This window comes from Pimephales promelas, chromosome 18 (genome assembly GCF_988280905.1).
Source record: "Pimephales promelas chromosome 18, fPimPro1.hap1.1, whole genome shotgun sequence".
Taxonomy (NCBI): domain Eukaryota; kingdom Metazoa; phylum Chordata; class Actinopteri; order Cypriniformes; family Leuciscidae; genus Pimephales; species Pimephales promelas.
Window position 1 is genome coordinate 33,301,311 of NC_142786.1, and position 12,089 is coordinate 33,313,399.

Below are 12,089 nucleotides of genomic sequence, written 5' to 3' on the forward strand. Positions count from 1 at the left end.
ACTGAAACTGCTGACTTTGGTGGTTTATATTGAATGTAAATTGGGGTGGGTTACCAAATTGATCGCTGTTAAAGTTTACAACCCAGTTATTGTAATTATTTTTAATGGATTTTCAAATATTTGTTACCAAGCTATTGAATTAATGAGTTTCCACAGGTATACTAATAACAGTGTATGAATCCATTCGATATGTTTTCAAATTGTAGGCTACTCCACACAAGCAGGCGCAGAGAGCAGTATAGCGGTAAATATAATTTATATGAGACTTATAGAAACAGTGACCTTTTAAAGTTTTAAGCTGTACCATAACATCACAGCTACTTTAACTGGCACTGTTAAATCCATGAACCTTGTATATTTTAGTACGATCAGTCGTGTGTACTGTAAAGTCTCTCATGGCTTGAGCTGTAACAGGGACGAGCTTGAGCAGGAAGTGTAGTTTAACAAACTGCGCATGTTCACTCAAAGCCTCTCGCTATGTAAGGATGACACCGACCGCGATCTAAACGGTAAGGCCAGTCCATCGCATTTCAACCTCTCTAATGTAACGGTTAAACATGACCGCGCTGCGGAGAACTTCGTCGGGACGTCGATTAGATGTGTTCGCGGCACGAGTGGCAGCGGCAGCCCCCTCGAATGGCGGAGGAACGTCTTGTCGTTTGTGTGTGTGCGTCCCGCCGCACGGGAGACGTCATGAGAACAGAACACCGCGGCGCGACGCCAGCGCGTCATTTAGATAGCTAGCTACAGTCCGCCCGCACGGCCAGCGAACGCTTCATGAATTAGCCGCGCTTGAGGCTGTTTGGGAGTGTGATGTTTGTTTGTAAACACGCAGATTCACCCACTAACAAATAAGCAGTGAAATGAAGGTGTGTGTTAGCATAGCACGTTAGCATCACAAACAGCAGATGATGTGATGTGAATGAAATGGCGCAACATATGAAAAGCTAAAATGCTAACAGATTTAGCCACCGAAGAGCACACCACGTATATAAGTGTAGTCGCTTAGAAACATTCACCATGGCAACCAAACCCCACATACGATTAATGTTGGTACTGCTAAATCATAATAAATATATGAGGGGTCCCTTTCAAACGGTGTAATACTTTTTTTTCATTTAGGTGAATACATTTTTGACAACATGTGGTTCTTAATAAACACCAGTCACCAAGTTAACTGTGGTATTTTGACGGAATCAACAGAACTGTGTTGTCATGATACTGTGAAGAAATCTCACTAAAAGTAACGTTACTATGACGAGACTGTACGATGTTCATATTCATGTAACGTTACCATGTCATCTACTCTAACGTTACCTTTCTTCATAGAATACCATGGTATGTGTTCAGTCAGAACGTGGTATTACCATGTATTTGTTATTTTATCTGATAGCAGCTGTTGTTTCGTTTAACAGTCTTCATTAGACAGATGAGCAATAAGCAATAATTTGATCAACTGATCTAATTTAAAGGACACTGACTATATTCCTGACAACAGTATACATTATTTTAATTGAAGATAGTTTATGTAAAACATTTACTTATTTTAGTTAAACCATACTTATTTTAAATTATATATGTTATAGTTTTATATTTGTTTATCTTGATATTGAAATAGCCTACTTGGTCATGTAACCGTGACTTGAAGTCACTTTTCATCTCAGGCCATTTTAATAATGAATGGACCACTTTAGGTTCAGGTAACTTACCTGGCTTAAGCCTTGGAGTAAAAGTTATTTTAAATGCACAATATTTGAATATTATATGCTAAGACACTAGCTTGAAGATTTGCTTTATCACACAGTTCACTTTCATCTGTTCATACTGAATTTAATGCTACAGATGAGACCACTGTATAATCTTGTAATTATAGATTACCAATTGAACGATTTTCTTGGTGTCTTGATTTTTAACTATAAATAAAAGAAACCGAAGTATAAAAGCATTACGCAATGGTGTTATAAGTTGAAATTTTCCATGTTAAGCTTATGTCACCATTGTTAATGAAGCACATTATAACATTTATATCGTTTACTAATAACACGAAAAAAAGCACAATAAAACCAGGACAGTGGTTTAAGAAAATGATATGGTCAATGTTGATTTTTAATGTTGGATATATCAGGCAATACATATTCTGAAATATATTCAGTAGTTAAATGGAATTTAATGGCAAAAGTTTGATATAATTATGATTTTGAAAGTCTTTGTGTTTGAAAGAAGTTTTATGCTCACAATGGCTGCATACATTTGTTTAAATATGCACCAAAACTGTTATATTGTGCAATATTATTATACTTGAAAAGAACGGTTCTTTATTTTAATACATTTTAAAAATGTAATGTATTCATGTAATAGCAAAGCTGAATTTTCAGCAGCCAGTGCTTCAGTCCTCAGCGTCACACAATCCTTCAGAAATCATTCTAGTATGTGACTAGACCACAAATCCAGTCACATGGGTATTTTTTTAAAATTTATTATTTTTTTTTTGTGTGTAAAATTGAGTTTTATGCATTATATGAAAGCTGAAAAAATAAGCTTTCCATCGATCTTATGGTTTGTTAGGTTTGGACAACTATTTGAAAATCTGGAATCTGAGGGTGCAAAAAAATCTAAACATTGAGAAAATCGCTGTTAAAGTTGGACATTTACAAAATATCTTCATGGAACATAGTCTTTACTTAATATCCTAATGATTTTTGTCATAAAAGAAAAATATATGATTTTGTATTGGCTATTGCCACAAATATAGGCTACCCGTGCGACTTTTGACTGGTTTTGTCGTCAAGGGTCACATATGCTAATTCGGTGCTCAATTATTATTATTGATATACTCAATTATTATAATAATAATCTTAATTATTCCAAAGATTTGACTGGTATAGCTCAAATATTCACCAGGAATTTAATTCTCCTCAGTGTTGAAGGATGGCAGAGACAGAAGTCACTGTGTCCATGGAGGACATGGTGATGATGAAGAGCACAGAGGAGGAGGATATGGAGCCTGACAACCAAAGCAAGACTCAGATGATCCTACAGCTGCAGCCCATCACCGCGGGGTAGGTGTGAGGATCCTAAACTAGACAGCTAGGTATATCAAAAGAGAATATTAAACCAATGACTCTTTAAAAGCACCGTAACATCTGAATTCCTGGGAGTTAACAGGTGGAGATTGATGTTATAGATGAATATTTCATGTTTGTAGGCTTGGAGATGAGAGCGGTGAGACGGATGCTGCAGTTGTGGCAGTGGAGACACAAGGTAACCCTGTCCTTATAACTTATTGATAGTCTTGGCATTATAACGGTGGGTTTTGCACAGCCAAGCACCACTCATATGTTCTTCATTTTGTAGTTTAAAAACAGTCAATAATTCACAATATAATTTTTAGACTGTAATCTGTCTGTCTGCTCAAATTGATCAGCGCTCTCCAAGCAGTGGATTATGCTTCTGTTTCTGTCACTAAATAAACTGTATGCAGTTTTCCCACAACACAGCTGTGTGTGTGTGTGTGTGTGTGTGTGTTCAGATGAGGCATCTGCTGAAGGAGAGGATTTGGAGCTTGGTTATCCTATTACATGTGGCGAGAGTAAAGCAATCCTTCTATTCAAGAAGTTTGTCTGCCCAGGAATCAATGTCAAATGTGTAAAGGTTGGTGTCGTTCAGACCTTAATGCTTCAGACTATAGCAGTTGCTAATGTGTTTAATCATCTGGCTTTCTCTGTTTCTCTGCAGTATGAGGATCAGTTGATTAGTCCAAAGCAGTTTGTGCACATGTCGGGTAAAGCCACTTTGAAGGACTGGAAGCGAGCGATCCGGATGGGTGGGGTCATGCTCAGGTAATAAGCATTCTGGCTCTCTTCAGGTCAAAAAATAAATACATTCTCGTTTAAAAGCGGAGAATTAAAACGAATACGATCTCTGTCCACACCAGCGTTTTATCTGCGTATTAGAATTGATCTCCGTCCACATTAAAACCATAGACATATACACTAGACGTCACCTTGGGGTTCTGAGCATGCGTCAAAGCCGTCGCCATCTTGGAACAGGGGTCTGTCATAGGAAGTATTTATTTATTTATTTATTTATTTGACAGGGACAGTGTACATTAATTAGCATTACTGCAAATGTCCTAGAATTTTTCATCCAGTGTCCCTGGAAAGATGTTAATATTGTCTACCTTAAAAAAAATGTACAAAATATAAGGAAAAGACAAAACAATATAAATCGCTAAATCCTTTAGGTAAATACAGTGTACAAATTCATTATATTATCAACATTTTGGCACAATATAAACAGTTACTCAACAAGGACACAGATGGCAGCACGATCAGGTCAGGAGAAGTTATATACTTAATAGTGCTGACATGACTGGTGTAATATGAGCCGGTTTTTTAAGTGCTTTTTAAACAAAGTGTAAGTTGTAAGTTCTCTAATATTCTGAGGAACAGAGTTCCAATTTAGCTAGGTAAATTTAGCTTTAGCAAAGTAGCTAGGTAACACTGCTATCTCTGCCTTCCCTTACGAAAAAGAAGTATATTTTATGTAGTATACTTAAGTAATGTTCAAGTATATTTTTAAGTATACTAATATCACTACACTCTCAGAAAAAAAGGTACGAAAGCTGTCACTGGGGCTGTACCTTTTCAAAAGGTACACTTTTGGCCATTTTAGGTACTAATATGTACATTTTATGTGCTAATATGTACATTTTTAGTGTTCATATGTACATTCTAGGTGCTAATATGTACATTTTATGTTCTAATATGTACATTTCCGGTGCTAATATATACATTTCAGGTACTAATATGTACATTTTAAGTGTTGATATGTTCATTTTAGGTGCTAATATGTACATTTTAAGTGTTGATATGTTCATTTTAGGTGCTAATATGTCAATTTTAAGTGTTGATATGTTCATTTCAGGTGCTAATATGTACATTTCCAGTGCTAATATGTACATTTCAGATACTAATATGTACATTTTAAGTGTTGATATGTTCATTTTAGGTGCTAATATGTACATTTCAGGTGCTAATATGTACATTTTAAGTGTTGATATGTACATTTTAGGTGCTAATGTACCATTGAGGTACCAATATGCACCCTTAAGGTACAAAAGTGTACCTTTTGAAAAGGTACAGCCCCAGTGACAGCTTTTGTACCTTTTTTTCTGAGAGTGTATGTACTAGTAGTAAACTTGTAAGTGTACTATTTTAATACCGCTTGGGACTAAATTGGCCCACTTTTAGTACATAAAAGTATATGTTTAAGTGTACTATAAGTGTAACAGTAAGTGCACAACTAGTTCATAATTATGTATCTCATGTGTACTGCAAGTGAATTTATGGGTATACTAGTAGTTTACTTTTTAACTGTAATACTTATACAAGTATACTTTGAATACTTAATTATACTTTTAAGTATTTCTGGATCAAAAGATTGAGTACAAGAACAGGACAAATATACTTGCCTTTCTCTCAGTATAAGTCAAGTACATTTAAGTGTAATTTGAAGTATACTTCTGAGAAGTACAGGAAAAATAAACTGAAAGTATACTTTCGTATTTTTAGTTTAAAAGAAGTATACTAATGGCACACTTGAATAAACTTTTTTTTCGTAATTCATTGATGGTGGCGGACTTTTGTGCAGCGTATGATAAAATCTGAACTAGGAATTATGTTTTTTTTTTTTTTTGTTTTTTCTGGAATCAATGATAAATATATGCCTGACCGTTGCAACGAACCAAAAAAAATGAGAAAATCGCATTCATGATGATTTATGGTGATTTTATTTCCGTTAAACATGTCTACATTGACGCTAATGATGGCGGCTCTATTGACGCATTTGTTCTAACGAACTGCCGTAGCCAAGGTGACGTCTTATTGATATATGATTGATATCGTCCTCTAACTTTCTCTGAGCTCCGCTAATCGTGTCTGTTCTGTTTGTGATTGTTCTGATGACAGGAACACCACGAGCTGTGGCAGTTTTACTATATTTTACTCTTATTATTAGCACTTCCAGATGGATCACTGCCTAACACTAGAAACCCATTTATTACAATAGATCAAAGAAATATTTTTCAATAAATATTCTTTAGCTAAGTATTAGTCTTAAATCTTGTGCATCAATTTAAAAAAGTTACACATAGGTAAAATGAGGACAAAAATGTCCATGTCAAAAAACTGTCATAAAAATGTGACTCTTTGGAGCACAGACTTAAGTTTGGTATCATTTTAAAGAAGACCCTTTGCAGATTATTGCTGAAGTAAAAAAAAAATAATAATAAGTAAATCCAAAAAAAAGTTATATAGGTATAAGTTTATGAAAATTATTTATAAAATATATATTTTATAAATCAGGTTGAACTCAAAACTGCAATAAAATCAAAGCCATAAATCTAAATAGGTTGTGTTCCAAATTTGAGGATGATATCTCAAAAAATGAGCTTTGGGTAACAGTTTGTTTGGGTGTAGTAACATATTTTCCCCATTGGGTGGCAGCAAAACCCCACTGGAGCTCACAGTGATTTTGAATTTGCAGTTTTTCTCTCTCAGTATTACAAACACACTCATATTTTTTTATAACACACATACTAACCACACTCTGACATCCATACCAACACACCCACACAAATATTGTTGCATAATTTATCCAGTCGGCTCTATAATATGCCGAAGCAGAAAACAGGAATAAAGCGATATTTGTTTTATAGGCCAAATTTTAAAAAAAATGACACCATCTGATAAAAAATAGTCAAAAATAAAATTTTGAAGCCTTGCCATCAGAATGAAAGCCTCTTAACAAAGATTGCATAATTTTATAGTTAACTGAACCGGGGATTAAAAATGGCAGTTTTCAATGAAGACATTTGTTGTCCAAAAGGTGCTGAGAGGGAGTATTTTTTGTACCCAATGCAAAAAATATTTTTTTTAAAGAAAATGACGGTGAAATAGTAAAATTCCAATAAAAATACACACACCTGTGCCAAGTTTTTTGCAGCTAGCTTTAACACAGGCAAAGTGATCAAAAAAACAAAACTGAAAAGGACAAAAATGTCCATAAGGATGCACAAGGGTTAACCTCTGAAAGCTGTGTGTGTGTGTGTGTGATGTAGGAAAATGATGGACTCGGGTCAGCTGGATTTCTATCAGCACAGCTCTCTCTGCACCAACACCTGCCGCAGCACCAAGTTTGACCTGCTGATCAACAACACACGCTTCCCACCGGACGGCAGTGGGCTAAACACACCCACCACAGCTCAGGGTTAGAACACACACACACACACACTCTATTCAGCTTTGGCCATATCGCCAAAAATCACACAATTTTCTGTAAAATACATTTTCATTGTTTCCATTTACCACTAGAACAAATAACACTACATATTGTGTGTGTCCTGCAGGGCATGTTTCTGTGGGTAACGGATGTCCGATGGCCACGGTAGAGGAGAAGAAAGAAGACGTGATTGGTTCTGTGGAGTGGAGTCCAGCCGCCATCGAAGCCTCAGAGAAAAGGGACACTAATGACATCTCAGGTAAACACAGATTCAGAAAGTCTTGTCGTCAGCGCTTCACATCATACTATAGGATGTGTGTGACCCCTAGATGAGACGCTGAGTTTCTGGAGGGGTATCGCTGAGGTGGGCATGATGGGAGAGGTGGTGCCCAATATCCGCTCAGAGCTGCTGGGTCTGCTGAGAGGAGTTCAGCTGCGCTCGGATCAGAGCTCTTTACAGGATGCAGGTCAGTGATCTGTGCCCGCTTCGTCTAATCCTGTCCAGCTCCAAACTTTAATGACCTTTCACAAGATGTAAAATAAGTCTCTGATGACCCCAGAATGTGTCTGTGAAGTTTCAGCTCAAGATACTCTGGGTTGTCGCTGAGAAACACGAGTTTGAGCTCTCAAAGATGCTCTAGACTGAAAACGTCATGTCTGCTGTTTGCTATGTTGTCTGTGTTTGTTTGTCACAAGCGCTGTACTGTACACACTGCATGGTATCGGGGCATTTTAACGAGTACACAAACGTAGTATCGATGCATCCATAATATATATTAAAAAAAAATTATGTAGTACATTTGAAAAATAATATAACCTTTATACTAGGACTGTCAATCAATTTACAATCTTTAGTTGAATTAATAAACGTAATTAACTTCATTTAAAGACAGGCTTCACAAGATTAACCCCGTTGATGTATTTTCTTTTTGGGGCATCTTGTTGGCTGGAGTTTAACCCTCTGGGGTTGTTCGGCCCAAATGGACCTGAAGAATTTAAATTATTTTTTTTTTTTTAAAAATCACAACTTCCTCGGAATTGTCTGAAATTTGGTGACTTTGTTGGTATTTGGTATTTGAACACCCAAAAAAATTGGGGACAGGATGTGAATAGTTTAAGTGGTTGTAAAAAAATGGACCCGCATGGAAAATGAATGGGAAATTGGCAAAAATGTGAAAATAGTGAGTTTTTTTGTGCATACAATCTACAAATCAGCCTCGATCTTGAAAAAAAGCCCACAACAGTGAAGGGGTGAATCTATAAAACATCCAGACACACACAAACACACTTTTATACACAATCACACCAAAAAAATCAGATTATACATGTGTTTTGCATTTTTTAAATGCTCAGTTTGTCCACCAGATGGCATCGATCTCATTTCAAATATTGCTTTTATGAGGCCTAGGCTTGACTCTAAAATGAAATACAGATATATATATATATATATATATATATATTGTATTATGTTCAATGGGGGGAAATTTTGTCATAATTATTGCATTAATACTAATTATACATTTTTTTTTTTTTTAATTTTCTCAAAACACACAAAAAAAGAAAGAAAAAATATTATAAAAAATGAGTAAAAAAAAAAAAAAATCATGATTTTTTTTTTTTTAAATATGAATCCCGCCCTTTGGGTCCATTTGGACCCGAACACCCCGAGTGTGACTCTGAAACGAACAACCCCAGAGGGTTAAATAGAGGATCAGAGATCCACATTTAAAAACACATTTAGTATGTCAAGTTGTTTTGTTGTGTTATTCAGATGCAGTGGGAAAAGTGTAGCATGAGATGTGATCATCACATGGTCTGTCTTGCAGAGATTGCAGTTCTGAGCAACCTGGCACAAGTCTTTAACCTGCTAGACTCCATCAAACAAATTGTGAATGTTCGACGGCAAATGACGGACCCAGAGCAAACTCAGACGCTCCGGACACTGACAAGTGAGTGAAGTGACCAAAGGGAAGTAAGGACGGTTGCAAGAATGGTGATATTATAATATGTGATATGACGGTTGCTGGAACTTTTGGTGTTTTCCTGTTCAACATGATAAAACTGTGCTACTGGTAATTGTCCAAGAAATGTACAGCAAGTGTCATGAATATTAAACCTCAATTGCATTTGAAAATAACACACCGTAAACCCTAAACCAGACCGATTGTAAACGAGAGATGAAAATGCCATTTTAGTTTGCTTCTGCATATCTTCGAGCGCTTCTTTTTGAGCGTCGTACCTGAAGTTTAGTGATTTAGAAAGCCATACATGCGGAAGCTGGTAATGCGATGCAAACATTAAAGTAGATTACAAACATACATTTGAGCAAAAAAATAAAAATAAAAAAAACCCCACAAAAAAAATTCTTTATTAACCGATAATCTACCTCGGTGTGAAAATGGAAAATGGAAAAGGTATTGGCATAATTTCATGCCAACCTCATGGGGGTTTTAAAGACTGAGACGTAGCCCTCAATCAGGTCCTGGGGTGTATACGACCCCAATCGACTTTTACTTAATAATAAAAAGGTTCCCTTGGCTTGATTCGGTTGTTCTGAAGGTATGTAAAATAAATGTTTACACTTCTGGTCTTCGGGGTCAATATGACCCCACATTGAAATGAATGGAAAATGTGAAAAAAAAAAAAAAACCTAAATATATTTTCTTCATGTGTCAAAAAAAAAAAAAAAATCCAGCATAAATCTGAAAATTTTTACACAGAAATGAAGGCCTATTACTAGAGCATAAATGCAATGTATCATAAAAATAATATGCTAATCCTAAAACTAATGGTGTAGTTGATTAATGGATACAAAAGTCTCCAAAAACACAGTATTAATGAATAGATGAGAAGTAAACAAACAAATTGATATATTATTTCTATGATTAAAAATGTATATTTTTTTGTCCAATTACTCAATCAATTGTTGGGGTCGTATCGACCTTATTCAGAGCAGCGCCATCACAGGTATGAAAGTGAAACTGTGAGGGATAGACGTACCGTGTTTCCAACGGCATCCGCTGTAAAAAGCTGAAGATTACTTACAATACGTTGTTGGGAGTTTTTTTTGTCAACTGACATTTCTTGGAAAGATATTTTTCCAGTGTTTCATGAGCAGATCAATCCGAAAAAACATTAATTAACAGTACAGCCCATTGAAGAGATGCAAGTCTATCCCTCACAGCCTCGCTTTCATTCTCATTAAAAATCAAAGATGGCGCTGCCGTGACTAAGGCGTATAGATCCAGAAGTGTAAACCGGAAACGAAGACCATTTGAAGGTCAAAGGAATCTGTAATGTAAAGCTGCTTTGAAACAATCTGTACGGCAAATAGCGCTATATAAAAGAAGGTTAAGAGCACTTGTTACCCATCCTTGTAAACGGTCGTGTCTGTTGTGTGTGTTTAGCGTTGGAACAGCAGGTAGAGGAGCAGAAGAGGCAGCAGTCCCTCAGCTGGTCGTCTCAGTCGCAGGTCCTCAGCGGTCTGGTCCTCCCCTCCACCCCTCCGGCCAAACGCGCTCCCAAACGACCCCGGCTCCAGCGGCCCGCCTCCACCACCGTGCTCGGCACGTCCATGGCCCAGCCGCTCACCCTCCAGCCCCAGCAGTTCACCGTCATCTCCCCCATCACCCTTTCATCCATCGGCCAGTCGTTTACAGTGGCTGGCCTCAATCAGCCATCCAACACCGTGACCCTTCACGCCCTCCCCGCGGGCTCACAGCTCTTCACGAGAATCGCCGGAGGATCCGACGGGAAAGCCGAAGCCATCGCCCTCCATCCCGCGTCTGGGCTCACGTTGCTGGGCGCCACCGCCATGCAGGAGCACGCGCAGCTCGGCACGGTCATGAGCCCCGTGGAGCTCGTCCAGCTGACGCAGAAGATGGCGTCTGCAGGGGTGACCCCGGTCGTGATGCAAGACGGGGTCGTCAGGGTCATGCGAGAGGACGAGAGCCAGGAGAACGCCACCTTGATCGAGATCGACCCAGCGTCCGCCGACCACGGCGTGAGCGTCATGGAGCTGCAGCTGGAGGGAGACGAGGCGGAGGACGGCGCCACCGTGATGGAGGGAGGAGGCGAGGAGGTGGTGCAAGGCCAAACAGAGGAGATACAGCTGGACGCCAATGGTCACTTCCACAATTTTCCCATTGTCGTGGTGGAGGAAGAGTCGCAGGACGCCGGCAAAGACAAGTGATCCGCCCTCAGAGACTGACCCAATCAGACAGGGACTGCTTTCATTTCTTACTCCCGCACAGCCGAGCTCAGCTCTTCAAGCCTGCCGTGTCGCGTATTTGTAAAAGCTAATTCAGTATTCCTTTTTTTACACGTAAAAAGCAACAGTTTATGATGTCTTGTTAGAACACGTTCAGTATTTTGATTTGGAAGTTTAGGCACTTATTTTCCGTTTTCCTTCCGTTTCGGTGCCAAAATGTCACATAGTCGCCCGATTTCAAGTTCAAGACTGATATTTAAGACACTCCCAGAATAATTAAAGGAGTAGTTCACTTTTGAAAAAACTTTTGCTGATAATTTCCTCACCCCGTGTCATCCAAGATGTCCATATCTTTCTTTCCTCAGTTGAGAAGAAATGAAGGTTTTTGATGAAAACATTCCAGGATTTTTCTCCATATAATGGACTTCAATGGGGACCAAACGGTTCAAGGTCCAAAAGAGAGTTTCAGATGCAGCTTCAAATGTCTTTAAACGACAGCAGACGATGAATAAGGGTCTTATCATGCGAAACGAGCGGTTATTTCAAAACTGTAACTTTTCTAAGGACAAATGCTAGCCTTGCTCTATTCTGTGAGGCG

At 38.0% G+C, this 12,089-nt stretch overlaps 1 protein-coding gene across 3 annotated transcripts; it reads left to right on the forward strand.

Moving 5' to 3' along the window:
* The first annotated feature begins 357 nt into the window (after nucleotides 1-357).
* Nucleotides 358-11,838, forward strand: gmeb1 (glucocorticoid modulatory element binding protein 1). 3 transcript variants are annotated; one of them, XM_039652995.2, is made up of 10 exons: nucleotides 358-509; nucleotides 2,920-3,059; nucleotides 3,206-3,261; nucleotides 3,530-3,651; nucleotides 3,736-3,839; nucleotides 7,121-7,269; nucleotides 7,409-7,540; nucleotides 7,611-7,748; nucleotides 9,108-9,230; nucleotides 10,689-11,837. In XM_039652995.2, exons 2-10 carry the CDS (start codon nucleotides 2,929-2,931, stop codon nucleotides 11,471-11,473), a joined length of 1,740 nt encoding a protein of 579 aa, XP_039508929.2. In that variant the 5' UTR covers nucleotides 358-509; nucleotides 2,920-2,928; the 3' UTR covers nucleotides 11,474-11,837. The 3 variants fall into 3 exon arrangements, with proteins under 3 accessions (XP_039508929.2, XP_039508930.2, XP_088978753.1); XM_039652996.2 differs by lacking the exon at nucleotides 358-509 and adding an exon at nucleotides 527-869 and having other exon boundaries at nucleotides 10,689-11,838; XM_089122627.1 differs by lacking the exon at nucleotides 358-509 and adding an exon at nucleotides 1,220-1,338 and having other exon boundaries at nucleotides 10,689-11,838.
* The last annotated feature ends 251 nt before the right edge of the window (nucleotides 11,839-12,089 follow it).

Bases quoted from the DNA above. Each gene is read 5' to 3' on its own strand.
- gmeb1 (XM_039652995.2), top strand. From the start codon at position 2,929: ATGGCAGAGACAGAAGTCACTGTGTCCATGGAGGACATGGTGATGATG. The intron at 3,262-3,529 runs GTAACCCTGTCC...GTGTGTGTTCAG, and splicing joins TGTGGCAGTGGAGACACAAG to ATGAGGCATCTGCTGAAGGA. The intron at 9,231-10,688 runs GTGAGTGAAGTG...GTGTGTGTTTAG, and splicing joins GACGCTCCGGACACTGACAA to CGTTGGAACAGCAGGTAGAG.